A 25036-nucleotide genomic window follows, 5' to 3' on the forward strand; every position below is an offset into this window, starting at 1 on the left:
TGATGATACAGATTAATTAATTCCTTAAAATTGAAAAATTTACATATGTGAGTGAGAATATGAATCTTATTTTAATTCGATTAAATGACATTCGTTTTAGTAATTAAGATGTTATATTACTAAAATTTTGTTTATGAAACAATTAAATTAAGAATGAACAGTTAATTATAATTGCAATATGTTGTAGATTATATTAACATGGACCATTTTATTTACATGTAATTAGGAATTACTAGTCAATTATTGTATATAATTGAATTAATATATGTAATGATATTTAATTATTAAGTATGCATTAATATAATTAATAACATGATTATATGTCACATGTCACACATTATATGACAAAGTGACAATTGACAAAAAAATAAAATAAAATGGACTCCATATTGTGTATAGTGACCGAAATTATGGGGTATTAGGATGGATTGATTAATTGTTTTAAATTGTTTAAAAGCATAATCATTGCCTTTTCTTACAAGTCTAAAATATTTTGGGTAAGACAAAAAGGAAAAAGGAGAGGCCATGCATTGGCCCCTTCTCTTCACCCTACCCGGCCACCCCTCACAAAATGAGCATAAGTTCTTATTTTTATGATATACACTAATTCATTCTTAGATTTTGAATATCTCACTACTCTTCTCTCTTCATCTCTCTAAAATTTGTTTTAGAAAAGAATATAAAAATTGTTCTCATCTAATATTATTTTGTTACTAAAGGAAGTAATAAAAATATTATTAGATTATTTTGAAGGCCTCTAATTTAATATATCTAGTTAGTATATAAATTAGAATTAAGGGATTGTCTTGGTGCAATTGAAATGAGGTTCTCACAATATTCAGACAAGGGGGATCATCCAATTATTTAAGCTCAAGAACAAGTAAGAAAGGAGTTCTTGCTTGTGCCCCTTAAACCGTTTTTTTCTCAATGTAAGGAACACATCTCTTAGTCTTTGTTTTATATTTTGTTATGCATGCATTGTTGGAATATGTGTCCTTCGACAATAAAACGATCACAACTGTTGATCATGATGATCACATGTTTAAGTCTCATTTTAAAGAATACAATTGGGAAGTAATTTTTACTGTCAACTGGTCCACACATATCGGTACTGATTGGCTGACTAGAGTTTGACATTACTATCGTGCGACGGTGGTGACCAGTTGATCCCCTTAGGTCATACCTAAAGGGTAACATTCTTAATTGATCGTATAATGATACGGGTTAATTAAATTACTTAAAATTGACGGATGATTTTGGAATTAAAATTTACGTGTCTCATTGTAATTTGATTAAATTAGATACGGTCTAAGTAATCGAATTGTTTTATTACTTAGATGAAATTATTGTTTAAGGAAACAATTGCATTTGAATGAATAAATTATTATAAATACAAGATGTTGTGATTTATAATTGGTAAAATATTTTGGTATAAGTAATTATGAATTACTAAGTCGATTTTTGTATATGACGTATTTTTATTAATGCGTTGATTTTTAATATGTTAAAAATACATAACAATTTTATGTGACATGTGACATGTGACATATGACAATTTGACAATTTGACAAAGATAAAATGGAGTCCATTTTATCCATGTTAACCGGAATAATGGGAGGATTAGGAAAATATTATGTTAATTATGTGAGTGGTAAGCATAATGATTTACCTAATACTAGTCATGCAAACCTAGTGGTTATTGTAAAAAACACTTTGATCATGCATTGGGTATAAAAACCTCGCCCCCTTCCACCCGGTTTTGTGATGAGAAAAACCGTGGGTTTTTCTTATTATTTTACCTAATATACACTATCATATAGTCTAGTGTTTATTATTATTCATTAATCATCTAAAATAAGGTTTTTAGTGAGATAAAATCTTCCTCCTCCTCTTTCTCTCTTAAACGAAATTATTGAGAGATCAAATAATATTTTGGGTCAATTTTTACACAAAATTAATATTGTTCTAGTAATAATAATATTAATTTTATTAAGTTGTTACTTTGGGTATAATACCTTGGGAGGGATTCTCTACTTGAATCCTTGTTCATCCACTTAAGGAAGCTCAAGAACAAGTGAGTAGGAGAACTCACTTGTGCCCATATAAACCGAAATCTTCAATGTGAGATGATGATTTCTTCTTTAATTATTTTATTGTTTGCATGCATAAGATCATTGTTTAATTTTATGACTAAATTAAATCATCACATATAAGAATATGTCAAGTAATGAGATATAGATTTCCAACAAGCGGTATCAAGAGCCTTGGTTGTTTGCATGCAAATCGGTTATAGTTTTTCCGAGTTATACGATTAACATATAAAACTTGTAAATTTGTGTTATTATGATATATCACGAAAATAATTTATGCATGTTAAAGTTTCTGATCCTAAAATGTATTTAGGATATTTTGGTTAATTTATGGATTTTTTATTGTTCATCTTATATAATAATGGCATTAAAATGTGATTTTATGATTAAAATGTCATTTTCGGACTAAAATTATCTAAACTTCGAATTTTCTAGTGATTTTTGGATATGTTATCACATGTTTTATTTTTAGATGACCTGTAAATTTTCAGAATTTTTGGAGTTTTTATGCTCGAAATATGGATTTTTCATGATAAAAATCGGATTTAGATGAAAAATAGGTTAATATGAGATAAATTTCGAATCTGGTCATAGGAATTTAATATGTTGTCACATACAATTTTACAAGATGTGTGTAAAATAATAGGCTATATTGAAGTCTTTATGCATGATTTATGAATTTTTGATGAAAAATAGCATAAATAGTGACTTAATTAGTGAATTATTGCTAAAACATACTCCATGACTAAGGAAAAACGTCACATGTTGCATTTTATTACCTATTTCAGATATAAAATTGAAAAGTTGATGAAAATAATTTTTCTCATATTTTTATGATTATAATTGATAAACCCGATAAACCGCAACATAGTTTTTCCGATAAATATTTCGAAATTTTAACCTAAAGTTTTTGAACATTATGAGTGTCATGGTTTTTTTCCAGAATGTTCAAGAGTTTAAATTTCAAATTTTGAATTTATTTGAATTTTTGGTGATTTATTTGAAGTTTATAGCATTTTATTGTTATTTTGGGTCCATTAATGAACAATTTTAAGAAATATGAGTTAATTATGGTCAAATAGTTACTGGAGACTAAATTTTGAGTCCTAAGTGGTTAGGGTAATTAACTTGTGCATAAATATGAATTTATGTAATTTATTGTGATTTTAAAAGGTTGAATCACGCAAATCCGTAAAAACCGTTAAATATACGATATTGGCTCCTTAAAGGCGATTTAACATAAAATTGGGCATGTTCATACATATTATAATGCTGCATTTTATTTATGATTGTCATAATTTTATTTTATGTAATTTTTGAATTATGTAATTTTACTTAGTATGACCTTAGTTTTTAATTGGTATTACCCGAAATGTATTGGAATATCGATTCGGTTGTAATTTATTGTGATCTCGTATCACCGTTTTGTAATTTAATAGATTTATTTTATTTTAATTACAAATGTATAATAGGAAATTATGTAATTTGTTATGTAATTTATTTATTCCAGAGTTCCTCGAAGACGATGTCACTCAAGGAAGACGATACATAAAGACGGTGTTACCTCGAGATGCGTGCCAAAACCGAAGTTCAAGGGACCAATGGAGTTGGTTTCCGAATATGTAATAGTTAATTAGATTTTCTTTTTTTAGGAAGGCCATACTAAGATTTAATTTATGCTTTGCATTTTTATTTATATGTTGCATGCATCGCTAAATCGTCATAACTAAAACACGCATCATCTCTTAATCGAGTTTATCGACCGTGTCAATTAGGATTATCGTAGTTCACCGCTTTAGTTCACTTAAAACGTGATAGATAATAAATTGACATGACCTCTCGCTAAAATAATCAATTGAGACATAGCCTTACCAAAAAGTAGAAACCATGAAAACCTATTTCGCGAGGGAGTGCACTCGGCCCTACCGGGGTACAAAACTTGTTACGTAGGGGAAATGGGTGATAAATGTCTATCCACCGAATTCATGTTGATAAGGGATGAATCGGCCCTACCGTGCCCAAGTTAATGTGTATTTGGATCATGGACACATTTATTCGAAATTTGGATTGAGCTCTACGGAAGTATTCGTGACCGTAGTCGCATGTGTTACGGGCTAAAGATATAAGTTAATGTAATTTTATCGACCAAGAGTTCTAAAAGTAGAATCGATTAAAGTGTTAATCCACCGAGTTATATTGATAAGGGATGAATCGGCCCTACCGTACCCAAGTTAATATGAATTTGGATCTTGGAATCATTTATCTAAGTTGGGTAGAGGTCACTAGATAAATGCAATAAAACTTGTTTAAATTAATTTTTACGAGTATTATTATTATTTTCAAAACGACATATGTTTTATTCTTTCTATTTTGTTTTGTAGACCGTTTTTTTATTTCTCATAACAAATGGCCAATCCAAACACCAACGCCACGCCTCTCACTAATACTTCATGGCTCCGATCCTTCATGGATCGATGTAAACTTGAAAAGAATGGGTAAAATTTCTCCGATTGGGATGCCCAACTCAAATTAGCCGCCCAAGGTGACGACAAGCTTCGTTACCTCACCGAGGCCTCTCCACCCGAACCTAATACTAGGTCGACCGCCGCTACTAGGGAAGCATATGAGACTTACCATAAGGAGTCTGCCGCAATGAAAAATGTGTTGATCTTTGCGATGGAGGCGATCTCCAAAGGAGAGCCTTTAAGATGGGCACCGCTAATGAAATCTACTCCAAGCTTGTGACAATGTTTTCACAAACTCCGCGGATCGTCCAATATGAGGCGGCCGCGGCATTCTTTGATCTCGACTTCAAAGAGGGCCAAAAGGTTAGCCCTCATGTGCTCAAGTTAATGGAGCTAGTCGAGACTTTGAAGATTCAAAAAGTTGAAATCTCCAAAGAACTCATTGTAGATAGGATTCTACACTCCTTATCCAAAGTCAAGGCGTATGTTCAATTCCGGGTGAATTTCAACATGCAAGACAAGGACGTGTCTCTTGAAGAGTTGCACAAGTTACTTGTGCAAGCCGAAAGAGACATGAGGTTAAATGTTAACCCACCTAAGGATGTGCTTAACATTAGCACCAAAAGCAAGGGGAAGTTCAAGAAGAATGGGAAGAAGGGTAAGAAGCAAGCTCCCACTTTCACCAAATCTAAGACTTATGAAGCTAGTACTTCCAAGACCAAGAAGGGTCCTCTTGATAAATGCCATTATTGTAATGGTGTTCGACATTGGAAAAGAAATTGTTCCAAATACCTTGGTGGCATTAAGACTGGAAAGATCACTCCAGTAGGTAAATGATTATCCTTTCTTTTATGTTTCTAATTCAACTATGGTATTGTGATACAAAGTTGTGATAATGTAGCCCCTTTTTATTGTAAATAGGGCCTCCACCAAGCAAGGACAAGGGAAAAGAAAAGCAAGCTTGAGAAACCATCAAGAAGCTAGGAATAGCTTCAATGAAGCTTCGCTTTTTATTGTCTTATTTTAATTATGTTTCGGATTTTAGAACCTTTTGATTTCCGTGTTCGACATGGAAATGTATTTTGGATAATGGTTGTATTTTGGATAATGGTGGCTTGGTTTGCAACCCAAGTCACCCGTTTTATCGTTTTTATCCTTGTTCTAAAATTCGTCTTTATCCGCTTGCTCATAGAAACATATGATCATTCACTTAAAGTGATCTAATAGACACCTATAATGATGGGATTCATTATATGTCCACAAGCTTAAGGCTTGTATATGATCAATTATAAAGTGATATTGAGTTGATGAACTCTCTTAAAGGAATGTCAATCACCAAGTACACTCATCAAATTTAAAACAATTAGTCAACCTATGAGATAGTCCTCCTTATACTTCAAAATCATTATTTGTGTCTCATAAGCTATCTTTGAATCTCTAGTGTATTCATTCTAAAGATAGAGTGGGAGAAAAATGAAGACACAAAGAACATCAAGAAAATTTGTGTAAATGAGATCTACGCAAGGAAGAATGATTTGAATAAAGGTATATCTATTTATATAGTATACACGAATAGATGAGATCTATGGTCTCGAATAGATCTACATGACAAAAGAGACCAAGTGAAGTAATCAAAAGAATATGTTCTCAAGAATAACTACACGAGGAGACCAAAAGAAAGTTTTGGAATGAGAATGACTAATTTAAAGTCTTAACCATAAGTTATGACTAAGTTTATGAACAACTTTTGACCAATAGTTTCAATATTGATATTTACTTAAGAGCCTAAATGAAACAAAGTTTCATCCTCGAAAATAAGTGAGATTTATGACCAATAGGTTGCAAATGTTGATATGCCGATATCCACAAAAGCTGAGTTAAGTATTAACCTCGCTAATGTCATTACTTAACCTCATTATGAAAATGAAATGGTTAAACTTCCTTCCGAAAGGGTATCTTGAAGGACGTGTATTAGATATAATTCACATTTGAATAATGACATTGCTAGGCATCATCACAATATGAATGAGTTAAGAGATTAGAATCTCTTTTCATAAGGTTAAGATGAAACCTCTTCAAAATAGGTATTTTGAAAGGATATGATGGGAACATATATGGTTTTATCTTAATAACTTAGCAAAGCAATATATATATTTCAATTCTTGAAATGTTTCGATTGAGTAGTCAATTTCGAAACATGTGGAATTAAGTGGGAGTTTAGAAATTATCATGTGAAGACATGAAATTTAGTGGGAGCAATCATCTTATAAAATTTATAACTCACTAACTCATTGAGAATGACGAGCTAATACCTTCTTTCACAAAGAAGTATTTGAGTTTTCAATTCTGGATGAAAATAGACTATGATGAATCCAATTACATCACGAGATGTTGGATAAGTATTGAGATATACACATCGAATCAACGAGAAACATAGGTTATTCATGTCAATGAAAATGGAATTGCCATTAGCAGTCATGGTCGTTCATTGAACTTAAGAATGGTTGATCTCATGATTATTAGTTACTAATGTTTCTGCCATTAGAATAATCATGCACATGTCCAATAATGAATCATATGCATAAGTGGCAAGCCATAGAAGAAACATCATGAATTCTCGAGGAGAATCCGATGAGCGATTTCAGTGTTGAACAGAACACTTTGTTATGTGTCAAGAGGTTGCACATATTAAAGTTCGAACAACATGTAAGGATTTATGAAAATCCTAAGCCTTTCAAGCTAAAAAGAGAAATAAAAGTTTTGGAAATGTACTTAGTTGAAGTAAGAAGTTACTCAAATACTAATATTTCCTAATATGCTAGGACATGTGAGAAGTGCTAGGCTAATCATCTTGACAATTGTTGCAAGACTCTGCAAAACATTTACCTAGTGCATTATGAGTGGGTGGAGTACTTGATTAGTGCAAGTTATTTCATTCACCGCAAATTCATTGGTTATGTGATAATCGACAGGGAAGTTCTTTCAAGATAAAGAACCCAAACCAAGGTTGGGAACCTATATGTGTACTTGGTAAGGTTTATGCTATGATAGATAACATGAACGTAAAGGAAAATGCGATTATAAGAAGTTTGAACACATGGACACATGGTATGTTAAACTTCTATTGCAATCAACAAGTGTTTACACACTTACGATATGCATCACAAGGTTGTAATATGGTATTGACTACCCGAATGTGATGTCGACATTTGTCGTTTGAGTTATTATTAACTCACCTTATACTTTGTTACATCCAACGGGTTGTAGAGACAATTGAACCCCGTTTAAGTGAACACGGATTAGCATTGTATTCGCCCATAGTTACTTACATGAGGTGACGTCTCGAAGTGACTAGAATGTGATGCGATTGATGGCAAGTTCAAGTGCCATGGAGTCATATGAGAATGACTAGTCGATCACATAGGCAGACTGTTAGGAACATTTTGTCGGGCCTTATGACCGCTTATAGAGTTCTGGCAAATTTATATAGCCTGGTCGTGGCGAGAGCTACTATAGTATTCTAATGAGTCGATTCTTTTGACTAAAGACTATTCGCCTAAGATGGCACGATTTGATTAACTTTGATTTGTGTTACTACGACCTTCGTAAATGGGGTCAAATGGGCATATTTTGGGTTATGATGGCTGTGGCTAGTCGAAGGGAATAAGTGCGATAGGAATTGTCCACCCCTTGTCAGGGTTATAACAATATCTCAGGGCCACTCGAGGAGTAATGAACTGGAAATGCGTGGCCACACTCGGAATGTATCCATGGTGGATAAATCCGGTCAATCAGTTATTCTCCAGATCGAGGAAACCACTCTCGATATGATCACTTGCAAGTACGACCTGAAAGACACCTTGCATTGAGTGGGAGATAGTAATAGGACAAGAGAATTGGTGACACACACTTGTCGAGGACAAATGGGAGATTGTTGGAATATGTGTCCTCCGACAATAATGCGATCACAACTGTTGATCATGATGATCACATGTTTAAGTCTCATTTTAAAGAATACAATTGGGAAGTAATTTTTACTGTCAACTGGTCCACACATATCGGTAATGATTGGCTGACTAGAGTTTGATATTACTGTCGTGCGACGGTGGTGACCAGTTGATCCCCTTAGGTCATACGTAAAGGGTAACGTTCTTAATTGATCGTTTAATTGATCGTATAACGATACGGGTTAATTTAATTACTTAAAATTAACGGACAATTTTGGAAGTAAAATTTACGAGTCTCATTGTAATTTGATTAAATTAGATACGGTCTAAGTAATCGAATTGTTTTATTACTTAGATGAAATTATTGTTTGAGGAAACAATTGCATTTGAATGAATAAATTATTATAAATACAAGATGTTGTGATTTATAATTGGTAAAATATTTTGGTATAAGTAATTATGAATTACTAAGTCGATTTTTGTATATGACGTATTTTTATTAATGCGTTGATTTTTAATATGTTAAAAATACATAACAATTTTATGTGACATGTGACATGTGACATATGACAATTTGACAATTTGACAAAGATAAAATGGAGTCCATTTTATCCATGTTAACCGAAATAATGGGAGGATTAGGAAAATATTATGTTAATTATGTGAGTGGTAAGCATAATGATTTACCTAATACTAGCCATGCAAACCTAGTGGTTATTGTAAAGAACACTTTGATCATGCATTGGGCATAAAAACCTCCCCCCCTTCCACCCGGTTTTGTGATGAGAAAAACCATGGGTTTTTCTTATTATTTTACCTAATATACACTATCATATAGTCTAGTGTTTATTATTATTCATTAATCATCTAAAATAAGGTTTTTAGTGAGATAAAATCTTCCTCCTCCTCCTTCTCTCTTAACCGAAATTATTGAGAGATCAAATAATATTTTGGGTCAATTTTTACACAAAATTAATATTGTTCTAGTAATAATAATATTAATTTTATTAAGTTGTTACTTTGGGTATAATACCTTGGGAGGGATTCTCTACTTGAATCCTTGTTCATCCACTTAAGGAAGCTCAAGAACAAGTGAGTAGGAGAACTCACTTGTGCCCATATAAACCGAAATCTTCAATGTGAGATGATGATTTCACCTTTAATTATTTTATTGTTTGCATGCATAAGATCATTGTTTAATTTTATGACTAAATTAAATCATCACATATAAGAATATGTCAAGTAATGAGATATAGATTTCCAACATGCATAAGATTATCACATTTAATTAATGAGTAATTAGATATAAAATTTAAGAAGTTTAATTTGAGGGTTGTTAAATCCTTTCAAATGGTATCAAGAGCTTTGGTTGTTGCATGCATAATTGGCTTAGTTTTTCCGACTAAATTAAAACATGAAATTTTTGATTTATATGATTAAGCCACGAAATTATTTTGCATATTATATATTCTGGTCCTAAAATGAATTTAGGTCATTTTGATGAGTTATGGTCTTTTTTAGCTCATTTTAATGATTTGTAGTAATTTTATTACATTTTATTGATTAAAATGGTGTTTAAAATGCTAAAAATAATTAAACTATGTCTCTGACATTGAATTTTTTATATGACCTCACATGCATATTTTACATATTATATGTAAAATTTTGTATAAATTTGATTTATTTTGCATGATTTATAATTTTTATGAGATACAAATGACATAAATGGAGGTAAAATGGTTAAAATTTGTTAAACTTCAAAATAGATCTTGAAATTTTAATATGTTGTCACATGCACCTTTTACTCACCGTGTCTAAAAGTTTTAGATGAACTTGATTCATTTGCATGAATTATGAATTTTTAGGTATAAAAATGACATAAATGGTGACTATTTTAGCAAAAATTGCTAAAATAAAATACATCGCATGAGAAAATTATTTTTGGTTGCATTATTATCCCACATAGCATATCTAAAGTTGGAACATTTATTAGATTAATTTTTATATGCTTTAGATGTTTTATTTGATAAAACCGATTAATTGCAACTATATTTTCCTCGAAATAAATTCGAAAAATTTTAGCCTTGATTTTTCACATTATGAGTGTCATGGAATTTTTCCAGAATTTTCAAAAAATTAAAATTCAAATTTTGAAATTATTGTAATTTAATTTGGATTTATATCATAAAAGGTTATGATTTAAAGGTCAAAAATGAGCATGAATGATAAAACAAGTTAAATTATTGTCAAAAATTGAGTTATGACTAATTTTTGAGTCCTAAAAGGTTAGGATAATTAACCTGGACTAAAATTTGATTTTAGTATTATTTTGTGTAATTTTAATAACTTAAAATTGCGAATATCTATAAAACCGGTTTATATTTACGATATAAGTTTAAATAGGGCGATTTGGAATATAAATTGGCATGTTAGATACATATTATAATGCTGCATTTTTCATTGATGAATGTCATATTTTATTTATATAATTTGGAATTATGTAATTTTATCTTAGTATGGCCTTAGATTTAATCGATATTGCCCGTAATGTAAGGGAATATTGATTCGGTTGTAATTTAATGTGATCTTGTATCACTTTTTTTTTCATTTGTATTAGATTTTATTTTACAAATGTATAATAGGAATTGCAATGTATTTTTTATTATTAAATTATTTGTAATTCCGGAGTTTCCTAAAGACGGTGCCATTCGGAAAGGAGTTCCGATCAAGACGGTGTTTGTCCTTAGGAGGCGTGTCAAATGAAGATTCAAGGGACTAAAGGAGTTGGTTTCCGAATATGTAATAGATTATAAGATTTTCTATTTTAGGAAAGGCCATACTAGGAATTTTTTTTTTTATTTGCTTGCTTTATATGTTTGCATGCATTGCCAAATCGCGATAACTTCACATGCATATTTAATCGTTTTATCGACTATTGTCAGTTATAATTATCGAGTATTCATCGACTTAGTTCACTTAAGGATGATAGATAATAAATCGACAACACCTCTCACATATTAAAAATTGAGATTAGCCTTACCAAATAGTAGGACTCATGAATCCCTTTGACATTTGGGGTAGATTCGCTTCCCCATGGTACTTTCATTTTTCATTGGGTAAGTGGGGTAATAAAACATTATTACACGCGAAATTTGGTTGGACTCAACGGGATGTAAAGACTAGTCTTATGTTCCGGGGATAAAGATGAAATTTATGAAATATATCGACCGAGAATTCTATGGTAAAATCAATTAAAGAGTTAATTCACCAAATTTATACAAGTGTGGGTTGTATCGGTTTCCCGTGCCCATGTTTTTGTAGAGACGGATCTCGGAATCATTTATATAATTTAGGTGCGAGGTCATTATATAAATGCATACTTTTAAAACCTTGTTAAAATGTTTAGAAGTAAAACGATAAATGTTAATTATTTCCTTCATCTCCGTTTTGTAGTTATCTTGGTAAACCGCTATGGATGCATCTAGTTCTTTAACACCAATCACCATTGAATCTTGTCACGAATCCTTCGACGATATATGCTCATTTCAAAACCTTGATACAACTAGAGAAATTCACTTTCGCATTGATTTCGATGGAAGCCTTAACTTTATTACCATTTCCTCACCTCCCATCAAACGTAGCAACTTAGTGGAGAAGTCTTGTGAAGACAACCTCACTAATACCATGGGATCCTTGCCTTTGGAAGTAAGGAATAATGATAAAGCTAGTGGGAGTTTTGGCAAAATGCTTGCCATTAAGAAGAGAATGTATGAAAGGAGGAAGAAAAGGAAAATGGCAAAATCGATCCATAAGGGTACAATGGCTAGTGGGACTACCAAAAATGTATGCCTTTATTGTAATGGCATGGGCCATTGGGTGAAAGATCGCCCCATCTTTTTGGGAGTTAGCAATGGTAATATTTCTTCCGAAATCTTTGTTATCGATATAAATCTTGCTTCCACCTCAACATGGGTATTGGATATCGGATGTGGTTCTCACCTTTGTAATCATTTACAGGGGCTTAGAAACGTGGAAAAGCTTGATAAGGGTGATGTGGATCTTCGACTTGGAAATAGAGCTAGGGTAGCCGCCACTTCAAAGGGGACTTATGAACTTGTTTTAGCTAATGGCTTTGAGTTGTACTTACATAATTGTTATTTTGTACCTTGTTTATCTAAGAACATCATTTCCGTTGCCATGTTAGACATGGAGCATTTTTATTTTGCTATTAAGAACAATTGTTGTTTAATTTCTAAGAATGACATGGTCATAGGGCAAACCATTTCAATTAATGGCATTTATCTTCTTGAAACTTCTAGCTCAAACAAAGATATCTATAACATGCAATCAAAAAGACTCAAAACAAGTGACCCAAATGATTCATACATTTGGCATTGTCGATTAGGTCACATAAATGAAAAGCGCATTAAAAGGCTAGTGTCGACTGGTGTAATTAAATCATTTGATTTTAAATCATTTGGTGCATGCGAATCATGTCTTCTAGGCAAAATGACTCGTAACTCCTTTAGTAGTAATGGCTTACGAGCAAGTGATTTATTACTTCTAATACATACCGATGTGTGTGGACCAATGACTATCACCGCTAGAGGAAATTATGACTACTTCGTCACTTTTACCGATGACTCAAGTAGATACGGGTATGTCTACTTAATCAAGTTTAAAAGTGAAGTTTTCGTAAAATTCAAAGAATTTCAAAACGAAATAGAGAACCAATTGAACAAAAGGATTAAAGCACTTCGATCCGATCGTAATGGTGAATATCTTAGTAATGAGTTTGATTCACACTTGAAGGGATGTGGCATTGTGTCACAACTCACTCCACCTGGTATGCCACAACTAAACGGTGTTGCCGAGAGGAGAAATCGAACCTTACTTGATATGGTTCGATCAATGACGAGTCATTTTGATTTACCTGATTCCTTTTGGGGATTTTCTCTCCAAACGGCCGTTCATTCACTCAATCGTAGCCCAACTAAAGCAACCGAGAAGACTCCATATGAGATGTGGAAAGGGAAGGTCCCTAATTTCTCTTACCTTAAGATTTGGGGTTGTGATGCTCATGTCAAAGTCAAAACTGACAATAAGCTAGTCCCAAGATCTCAAAAGTGTATTTTTGTAGGTTATCCAAAGGAAGCTTTTACTTCTACAACCATAACGAGAACAAAGTGTTTGTGGCTCGTGAGGCTGTCTTCCTAGAAAATGAGTTTATTTCTAGGAGACAGAGTGGGAGAAAATTTGAACTTGATGAAGTTCAAGAGCCACAAACGGAAGAGAGGACGCAAGAAGATGTCCCTTCCTCGTCTAACCTGAACGTTGTTCCTTTCGAACCTAGGAGGTCATCAAGAGTCAGTCGCCAACCTGATAGATACATAGGTATTGTCGAGCAAGGTGGCAACTTAGATGTGTTACTGTTAGAAAGTGACGAACCTGCAACCTACAAAGCCGCAATCTCTAGTCTAAATTCAACTTTATGGCAAGAAGCCATACAATCCGAAATAAATTCTATGCATGAAAATCAAGTTCGGGACTTGGCTGATTTGCCTCAAGGTGTAAAACCTCTCCAATGCAAATGGATCTTTAAGATAAAGAATGGCATAGAAGGACATGATGATGTCTACAAAGCAAGGTTAGTGGCAAAAGGTTTCACCCAAATTCATGGCCTACACTATGATAAAACTTTTGCCCCTGTGGCCATGCTTAGATCAATTCGGATTATGTTAGTGATTGCCGTATTTCATGATCATGAAATATGGCTTCCTAAATGGGTATTTAGAGGAGGAAGTGTACATGTTACAACCGGTGGATTTTGTAAATCCGAAAAAAATCCTAACAAGGTATGCAAACTTAAATGATCCATTTATGGTCTTAAGCAAGCATCAAGAAGTTGGAATCATCGTTTCAATCATGTGATAAAAGAGAATGGTTTCACCCGAAGTGTCGAGGAACCGCGTTTATACATGAAAATCAGTGGGAGCAATGTCGTCTTCCTTATGTTGTATGTGGATGACATACTACTCATTGTAAATGGTATACCTATGCTTACCTCTGTCAATGGGTGGTTGGGAAATCATTTCCAGATGAAAGATTTAGGAGAAGCACAACGCATATTAGGTATCCGAATCTATAAAGATAGATCGAAAAGGGTATTGGCATTGAGTCAAGAATCTTATGTTGATAAGATTCTTCGACGTTTCAACATGGAAAATTCCAAAAGAGGATTGATTCCAATGGGAATTGGAATCACCTTGAGCAAGTCTCAGTCACCCACTGAGCCTGAAGATGTTGAACGCATGAAATTGATCCTTTTATGCTTCCGATGTTGGATCAATCATATATGCCATGATATGCACTTGTCCCGATGTTTCATATGCTTTAAGCATGACAAGTAGATATCAAGCCAAACTAAGTGAGAGTCACTTGGTAGCCGTCAAGAATATCCTTAAGTACATGAGAAGGACTAAGGATTTATTCTTGGCGTTTGGAGGTGATGTCGAGCTATGTGTGAAGGGTTACACCGACTCGAGCTTCTAAACTGATAGGGACGATTTGAAGTCCCAGGCTGGGTTTGTTTTTATGATCAATGGTGGTGCCGTTAGTTGGAGAAGTTTCAAAGAACCAGTTGTTGCAGATTCTACAACGGAGGCTGAGTACATTGTAGCATCTAAAGCTGCCAAGGAAGCTGTATGGATTAGGCAATTCTTAGAAGGACTAAGGGTAGTCCCTTCCACCAAAGATCCTATCACACTTTATTGTGATAATAGAGCGGCCATCTTTCAATCTAAAGAGCCCAAGTCTAGCAACAAGTCTAGACATGTACCCAGGAAATTTCATACGATTAGGGATTACATTGAATGGAAGAAAATAGAGATTTGTAAGGTTGGGACAAATGATAATATTGTTGATCCTTTAACCAAGATTCTACCTCAGGCTACGCATAACCGACATGTAGCTTCCATGGGCCTTAAGCATATGCCTAATTTGTATTAGATTATGAGATATGAAGTAATAATATTGTATTGATTATTCATATAAGATGATCGCATTTATCGTTTGAGTTTTATTTTAAACTCTTTTATGTTAATTTTATTACTTTATTTAATCCAAATAGGTTGTTGAAACAACGTTGAACCCTATTAAAGTGAACTGGATTAACATAGTAATTGCCCCTAGTTACTTATATGAGGTTACGTCTCTAAGTGAGTAGATTGTGAGTCGATTGATGACAAGTTCAAGTGCTATAGGGTCATAAGAGATGACTAGTCGATCACATAGACAGACTGTAAGAGACACTTTGTCGGGCTGTGACCGCTTATAGAGTTCTGGTAATTCATATAGCCTGGTCGTGGCGAGAGCTACTATAGTATTCTTTTGAGTCAATTCTTTGAATAGAGACTGTTCGCCCAAGTTGGCACAGTTTCTGAATGACTTTAAATTATGTTCTACGATTTTTGTAAATGAGGTCTAATGGCCATCTTCTGAGTGCGATAGGAATTGTCCACCCCCTTGTCAGGGTTATTTAATAATCTCAGGGCCACTCAAGGAGTAGTGAACTGAAAATGCATGGCCACGCTCGGAAGGTATCCATAGTGGATAATTCCGGTCAGACTGTTACTCTCCAGATCGAGGAAACCACTGTTGATATAATCACTTGCAAGAACGACCTTCAAGACACCTTGCATTGAGTGGGAGATTGTAATAGGACAAGAGAATTGGTGACGCACACTTGTCTTGGACAAGTGGGAGATTGTTGGAGTATGTGTCCTCGACAATAGTGCGATCACATTATTAAAACTCATATTAAGAATACATAAAAGGATGATTCATTTTTTATACGTCAACTGATCAACATTAATCAGTAATGATTGGCTGACTAGAGTTTGACATTACTGTCGTTTAACGGTGGTGATCAGTTGATCCCTTAAGGTCACACCTAAAGGACAATTCCCTTAATAGATAAATTAATTAATTGTATGATGATACAGATTAATTAATTCCTTAAAATTGAACAATTTACATATGCGAGTGAGAATAGGAATCTTATTGTAATTCGATTAAATAAGATTCGTTTTAGTAAGTAAGATGTTATATTACTAAAATTTTGTTTATGAAACAATTAAATTAAGAATGAACAGTTAATTATAATTGCAATATGTTGTAGATTATATTAACATGGACTATTTTATTTACATGTAATTGAGAATTACTAGTCAATTACTGTATGTAATTGAATTAATATATGTAATGATATTTAATTGTTAAATGCATTAGTATAATTAATAACATGACTATATGTCACATATCACACATTATATGACAAAGTGACAATTGATAAAAAAAAAAAATGGACTCCATATTGTGTATAGTGACCGAAATTATGGGGCATTAGGATGGATTGATTAATTGTTTCATAAAACATCTAAAGTATCCAAAAATTAATCTAATCAATTTTTTAACCTTAGATCTGATAAGTGGGATATTTATGCAACCTAAAATAGTTTTCTCATGCCATGCAATTCGTTTTAGCTATTTATGCTAAAATAGTCACTATTTATGCAATTTTACACTAAAAATTCATAAATCATGCTAATTGAGATCATTTCATCTAAACATTTACATAAACTCTGTAAATCATGCATGTGACAACATATTAATGTTTCACGTCCTGGTTCTAAGTTTAACTAATTTTAACCATTTTACCTCTTTTAATCCATTTTTATCTCATAAAAATCATAAAACATGCAATATTAATCAAATTAATACGAGATTTTACACACAACGTGTAAAATATGCATGTGAGGTCATATAAAATGTTCAAGGTCAGAGACTAAGTTTAACCATTTTTAGTCATTTAACCTCCATTTATGCCATTTTTATCACATAAAAATCATAAATCATAAAATATTAATCACATTAATATAAAATTTTACATACAATACATAAAATATTCATGTGAGGTTATACTAACAAATTACGGCCAGTAGTGGAGGTTAACTTATTTTAGTGAATAAAAGTTCATTTTACTCATAAAAATGTAATTATTTCACTAAAAATCATTAAAATGAGCAATAAATTTCCATAAATCATAAAAATGACTTAAAAACATATTAGGACCATAATATGTAACATGCATCATGATTTCATGATTTACTCTTATAAATCACAAATTTTTAGTTTTATATGTTCACATTTTAACTCGGAAAAACAATAACCGATTATGCATGCAAGATCCTATGCTCTGATACCACTTGTTAGGTTTAATTACCTATTATTAGACTCTTCTAATATTGAACTAATTAAATTCTTAATTATTTGTTCTTTAGATCTAGTGCATGCATAACAAAATAAGAGATTTATAAGAAAAACAATGACCCTTACATTGTAGGTTGGTTCGAAATAATGGGCACAAATAAGGTCACCTTCCTTATTTGTTCTTGAGCTTAAAATGTTGTATGATCCTCCAAAAATCCCAAAGTAGAGATTCTCCTTTGATTGCACCATGTACTAATCCCTTAAACTAGTATACTAATTAACTAGATTAATACACTAGTACCCTTAAAATGTATTCTAATATTGTTATTATTACTACACTAGTAACCTTATTTTGATATTAGAATGGATGAACAATTTCTTGTATTCTAAAACTTGTTTAGAGAGAAGTGGGAGAGAATAATGAACAACTTTGCATGTGTTGTGTTAGAATGAATGAGTAGTATAAAAATGAGAACAAAATTCTCATAAAGAGGAGGAAGTGGCCGGGTAGGAAGAGGCCAAAAGAGAGCATCTTCTCTTTTATTTTTTTCTTCTCAATATTATAGATGTGTAAGACAATTAGAGTAGGTGCAAGGCTAGTATGTATAGGAATGATTACATATTACTTTATCTCATGAAATAATTAACCACATACTACCATGACTCCCTCCATTTCGGTCCAACCCACATAAAATGGACTACCATTTTATTTTGTCAATTGTCACATAATATGTCACATGTAGTATGTTACATGTTATTAATTAATTTAATGCATATTTATCAAATAAATATCATTCTATGAATTAATTAAATTACATACAATAAATTGACTAGTGATACTTGATCACATAAATAAAATGGGTCATATAATTATAATTCACAACATCTTGTAATTATAATTAACCATTCATTCTTATCTCTATTGTTTCTCAAACAATAAACAGTTTTAGTAATAAAGTATTTCAATTACTAAAATAAATCTTATTTAATCCCATTATAATAAGATATAAATATTCATTCTCATAAGTGAATTGTTCAATTTTAAGGAATTGATCAACTTGTATCATCATACAATTAATCAATTTGTATATTAAGGGAATTGTCCTTTAGGTGTGACCTTAAGGGATCAACTGACTACCACCATCAAACGACAGTAATGTCAAACTCTAGTTAGCCAATCATTACCGATTAATGATGATCAGTTGACTATATAATGAATCATCCCTTACGCATTCTTAATATGAGATTTAAACATGTGAACGCACTATTGTTGAGGACACATACTCCAACAATCTCCCACTTGTCCGAGACAAGTGTGCGTCACCAATTCTCTTATCCTATTACAATCTCCCACTCAATGCAAGGTGTCTCGCAGGTCGTACTTGCACTTGATCATATATAGAGTGGTTTCCTCGATCTAGAGTGTAACCGTCTGACCGGAATTATCTACCGTAAATACCTTCCGAGCGTGGCCACGCATTTCCAGTTCACTACTCCTCGAGTGGCTATGAGATTTCATTTAACCCTGACAAGGGGGTGGACAATTTCTATCGCACTATTCCCTTTGTTTAGCAACAGTTCATCATAGCCCAAAATATACCCATTTGACCTCATTTACGACAGTCGTAGAGCATAAATCAAAGCCAACCAGAAATTTGTGCCAACTTGGGCGAATAGTCTCTAGTCAAAAGAATTGACTCATAAGAATACTATAGCAGCTCTTGCCACGACCAGACTTTATGAATTACCAGAACTCTATAAGCGGTCACTGCCCGACAGAGTGTCCCATATAGTCTGCCTATGTGATCGACTAGTCATCCCATATGACTCTATGGCACTTGAACTTGCCATCAATCGCATCACACTCAAGTCACTTCGAGACGTCAGCTCATATAAGTAACTAAGGGCAAATACCATGTCAATCCAGTTCACCTTAATGGGGTTCAATTTGTCTCTACAACCCATTTGTATATAACAAAGTAATGGGTGAGTTTAATAAAACTCAAAGGATAAATGCGATTATCACATATGAATAGTCAATACACTATTACTACTTCATATCTTATAATCTTTAGTGTACCTTTTACACTAGTCGAAATGCAATAAAAGCTTGGCAAATGGATATTCCCTATAACCATATATTCCAACTTTGTCAATTGTTATTTCCTTCTATTCAATGTTATTTCTAATAACTTGAATTTATCTCTAAGTATTTGTCTAGTCTTCTTACTAGACTTGGACTCTTTAACATGAAAGATTCTCCCACTGTTATGGCATAACTTGTGATGAAGTCATTTGTAGAGGGATTCACTCTTACTCCTTATGTTGACCATTTATCACAATTTACTTAGATTCCTTTTGTAGTATTTGCAATGCACGAAACTAAAACACCTTAGCTTTCCAGTTTCTTACTCCTTAGTCAATAAAATGAGCCTAGGATTTCGACAAATCCTTTTTAGTTTGGAAACTAAAGTTTGTGCAACCCTTAAATACATAACTTAGTGTGTCATCCAAACATATGAACGAATCCTTAATTCTTCTCAAGAATCTCAAGGATGTTCTTTAAGGCTTTCACAAGCCATATCATGGGAATTGACTTATCATGCTCTAGGCATATGTCACATCATGGCATGTACGTCCGTTGGCATACATGATCATTCTAATGGCGGAAACATTAGAAATCAATTTCATGTAATCAACAACTTAATAGGTTCAGTAAACGACTATGACTCCATCATAGCAATTCCACTTTCATCAACATGAATAACCCATTCAACCTTGTTGATGTACAACATATACGAAAGATATTATCCTCATAAGACTCTCAACTCTTTGCCAATATTATCTCACATAGATTCAAAAATCTAGAATACTTTGCATCCTTTTCCAAGTCTCAAATCACTCATTCACAGAAGAGAGCATTGATATATTATTCTCAATAGGTAATATGTCGTCAACATATAAGACATGGAGAAACAGTTCTAGCTCCCACTCAACTTCATGTATAATCATGATTCTTTAATCATGTGAATGAAACCATTTACTATTATCACATGAACGAAAAGTATAATCTTTTAATGCTTGCTTAAGACCATTCTAGGATCACTTAAGAAAGCTGCGCATAAGATGTTAGGATTATTAGATCTTCATCTAAGGTTTTGTGTTCCAAACACATCCTTCTCTAAATTCCCATTTTAGAAAAGTGAATTTTTAATATCATTTGCCATGAAATGTGGCAATTCCTAACATAATTTTATCTTGTTTTTTTTTGGTAGAATGTGAGCGTTTCATTAAAATAAAACAATACTACATGATGATTCAATACAAAACATAGCTACAAAAGCTGAATACTAAACATGAATATCCAAACTAAGTAGCCACTCCTTATCCTTTTGAGGCATAACAGTCTGAATTTTCTGAAGAATTCGTGCCTTGACTATAGATTGGATCTCTTTAATCACCCTTCTTGGTGTAGCTAGTGTTAAAGAGAGCCTGCATTCATTCCTGTATTTCCAGATACAATACCAAGTAGCCATTAGAGCCATCCTAGCTACAAGCTTCTGCAACTTTGTACAGTTCAGATTTGAACCAGATATCCTCCTGCATAACCATTGTTCAACACCATCAATAATCTGTGAGCTATACACACAGCTGCCAAACAAATGCTCATGTGTCTCAGTAGCTTGCTCACAGTTCACACAACTATTACTGTCACAAATCTACAATTGAAACAGCTTATCTCTCAGCTGTATACCCTTATGCTTTACCATCCATCCAACTAAAGAATGCTTAGGTATATTCCAATGAGCGCAAACAATATTATACCACTGGACTAGGGGGTGTGGACCCTGCAACCAGTAGTAACCAGACTGAATAGAGTAGCCCCTAGCATCAGCCTGCCAGTGACCACCCACAAAACCAGAATTCAAAAGATCCTTAATTTTACAGATATTCCTCCAGTTCCAATTGGAATCAGGAGGAGGTTGGTAACTATGCCAGTCAGCTCCTTTTAGATATACATGATCAATCCATAGAACCCATAACCTGTCAGCTTTAGTATGTATCCAATTAACCAATTTACCAACAGTAGCCTTGTTCCACACCTCTGCACTTTTTATATTTAGTCCACCTTCCTTCTTCCTACAACAAATTTTCTCCCAAGCTATCAGAGGAACCCTGTGATAATCAGACTCCCCACTCCAAAAGAAGTTTCTGCAAATTGCTTCAATTCTTCTAATAACACCTTTAGGGATAAGAAATATAGAAGCCCAATAGTTGTGGAGAGTGTTTAACACAGAGTTGATTAACATAAGCCTGCCTGCATAGCTAAGCTTCCTTGCACCAATGCCTCTAATCTTATGAACCACCTTATCCAACAGTATATTACAATCAGCTTTAGACAATCTGCCAGGTTGGATGGGCACTCCCAAATATTTGAATGGTAACACCCCTTGTTGGAATCCTGAAACCTGAACAACATCCATTCTCACATCACTAGGGACCCCATTAAACACTACCTCTGACTTAGCAGCATTAACCCTCAAGCCAGAAGTTGCAGAGAAGGTAGATAAGGCCCTCAGTAGTAGCATAATTGATCTGATATCACCCTTACAGAACATTAGCAAATCATCGGCAAAAAGAAGATGTGTCAACTTCAGACTTTTACAAAGAGGAAGATATCTAAAGTACCATCTTCTAGTGGCATACTCCATAACCCTAGTTAAGTACTCCATACAAATGCAAAAAATGAGTGGAGAAATAGGATCTCCCTGCCTCAATCCTCTTTTGCCATGAAAATAACCAAAGTGTGAACCATTCAGATTAAGAGTATAAGATGGAGTAGTAATGCACAGCATAATCAACTTCCTAAAATGCTCAGGAAAGTTAAGAGCATCTAACATTTGGTCCACAAACTGCCACTCAATTGAATCATAGGCCTTCTGTAGGTCAAGCTTGAACATACATCTTGGTGAAACCATACCTCTATTATACATTCTAACCAGATCCTGACAAATGAGTATGTTTTCCAGAATACTCCTCCCCTTAACAAAAGCTCCTTGATTCCTACTAATAATGTCAGGTAAAATCCTTGCAAGTCTATTACGCATAACCTTAGAAATTGCCTTATAGAGGACATTACAAAGAAGAGATAGGTCCAAGTGTTTAACACTAGTAGGTCTATCAATTTTAGGGATGAGAGTGATTACAGAGAGTTAACCTGATTCAGAAGCCTCCCACCTCAAAAAAATTGATAACAGCGCTCAAACTCATCTCCTATAATATCCCATGCATCCTTATAAAATTGACTTGAATAGCCATCGGGCCCGGAGATTTACCAAGTAGGGATACTGAAGATGCATTGTTTCACCTCTTCCATAGTAACTGGTTGGGCTAGAATGAGCCGGTGTTCCTCGATCAGACAAGGACCTCCAGTCACCACATGCTTCAGTACAGAAAGAGTCTGAGTATGAGAACCTAGCAGACTCTGGTAATAATCCAAGAAAGCCATCTGGATATCAGCTCCCTCAGTACAAAGCCTACCATCCTTATCCTCAATTTGGAAGACCTTATTCATCATTATTCTCTTTTTAATGGCCTGATGGAAATAAGCGGTGTTTAAATCACCCTCAATAGACCACTTTGGACTTTAGCTTTCGAGATAAGAAACTATCCCTTGCCACGATAAGCTCCCTAAGATCCCTAGCTAAGTCCAATTCCTGTTGAATTAGATTTACATCCTCAGGATTGTCCACCAAGGCTTGCTGAATATTAGTCAGAGCCAAACTAGCAATAGTAGTAGTGTTTTCAATATCAGAAAAGCAGGTAGTATTCAATCTCTTCAAAACTGGTTTGAGAGCTTTTAACTTCTTAATTACTCCAAACATTTTAGTGCCAGGGAAAGATCTTCTCCACACCTGAAGCACACTAGGTTTGAATTCAACAGATGAGCCCCACATATTGAAATACTTAAAGTTCCTTTTTCCTCTCAAATCAGCTCTCCTATGCACCACTGTACAAGGACAATGATAAAAAAGACCCTCAGGATGGAAATGTGCAATATAATCACCATACATAGCCATCCATTCAAGATTCCCCATTGCCCTGTCCAATCTGCTATACACTCTATCAGAAGCAGCCTGCTTATTAGACCAGGTATAAAGTGCCCCTGTAGCAGAAATATCATCCATACAACATAAAGAAACACATTCTTGAAACTGTTCCATTTCAATCTCAGTAGTGTTACCACCAAGTCTTTCAACAGGAGAAAGAACAGTATTAAAATCACCAAGCCAGAGCCAAGGATCAGTACAATTAGTAGCCACTTGTTTAAGAAACTCCCACAGCTCCACCCTTTCATGTAAATCATTAGAAGCATAAATCATAGTCAAATAAAACCTCCTATCATCAGTTTGAGACCTTACAAACATATGGATATATTGAGCATTGTAAGCCAAGAACTGTATATCAAAACAATCAGATTTCCAAAAAAACCAGATTCTCCCCCCTTTATGCCACCTGCAGTTAGTGGTCACACTCCAACCATCACAGATAGAAGTAGGTCTCTTTAGTAATGTACTAGGCTTTAGTTTAGTTTCTAGCAGACCAAATAGACCAACTCCATTATTGTGCATAAACCACTTGACCACTTTCTGCTTATTCAGGTCATTAAGACCCCTAACATTCCATAATCCAATACTATGCATCAGAACAGGCTACTGGAGGGTCCTTTCCACTCTCAACCACTCCCCCTCCAGGAGTAGCATTACTAACCAAGACATCAGCAAAAGTATATGGGCTAAACTTCCCTGACAATCTGACACCAGCCAACCCCCCTTGCCTATTGATCCTCATAATCTGCTTAGCAGGTGTAGCTTTGACTCCAGGAGTCAATTTAACCTGTCCCAAAGGGGGAAAGGCCTCAGGTGTAAGAATAGTAGGGGATTGAACACCAGTAGGAGCTTTCTGAATTGGCTTCCAAACTTTTTGAGGCATCTTCTTTGATTTAGGTACATTGCCTGAGCCCTGCTGCTTCCTGTTCTTAGGACCAGGCTTCCTGCACTGTGTAGCCAGGTGACCTATACCAGTACAACTAGTGCAGGTAATTGGTTTCCATTCATAAGAAACAGAAACATTAATCACCTTGCCATGTTCATCTAGGAATTTAACCACATCAGGCAAACTCTGATCCATTTTCAATTCAACCAAAACCCTCGCATAGCTTAATTGAGTTTTATCAACAGTAGGTCCATCCAACTGAAAAAAG

General features: G+C 34.0%; 1 protein-coding gene across 1 annotated transcript; it reads right to left on the reverse strand.

Moving 5' to 3' along the window:
• Window positions 1–23399: 23399 nt before the first annotated feature.
• Window positions 23400–24394, reverse strand: LOC141608130 (uncharacterized). The gene is made up of 2 exons (XM_074427485.1): window positions 24377–24394; window positions 23400–24230 (listed from the first exon to the last, which is right to left on the reverse strand). Exons 1-2 carry the CDS (start codon window positions 24392–24394, stop codon window positions 23400–23402), a joined length of 849 nt encoding a protein of 282 aa, XP_074283586.1.
• Window positions 24395–25036: the final 642 nt, after the last annotated feature.

Source organism: Silene latifolia, chromosome 10 (genome assembly GCF_048544455.1).
Source record: "Silene latifolia isolate original U9 population chromosome 10, ASM4854445v1, whole genome shotgun sequence".
NCBI lineage: Eukaryota > Viridiplantae > Streptophyta > Magnoliopsida > Caryophyllales > Caryophyllaceae > Silene > Silene latifolia.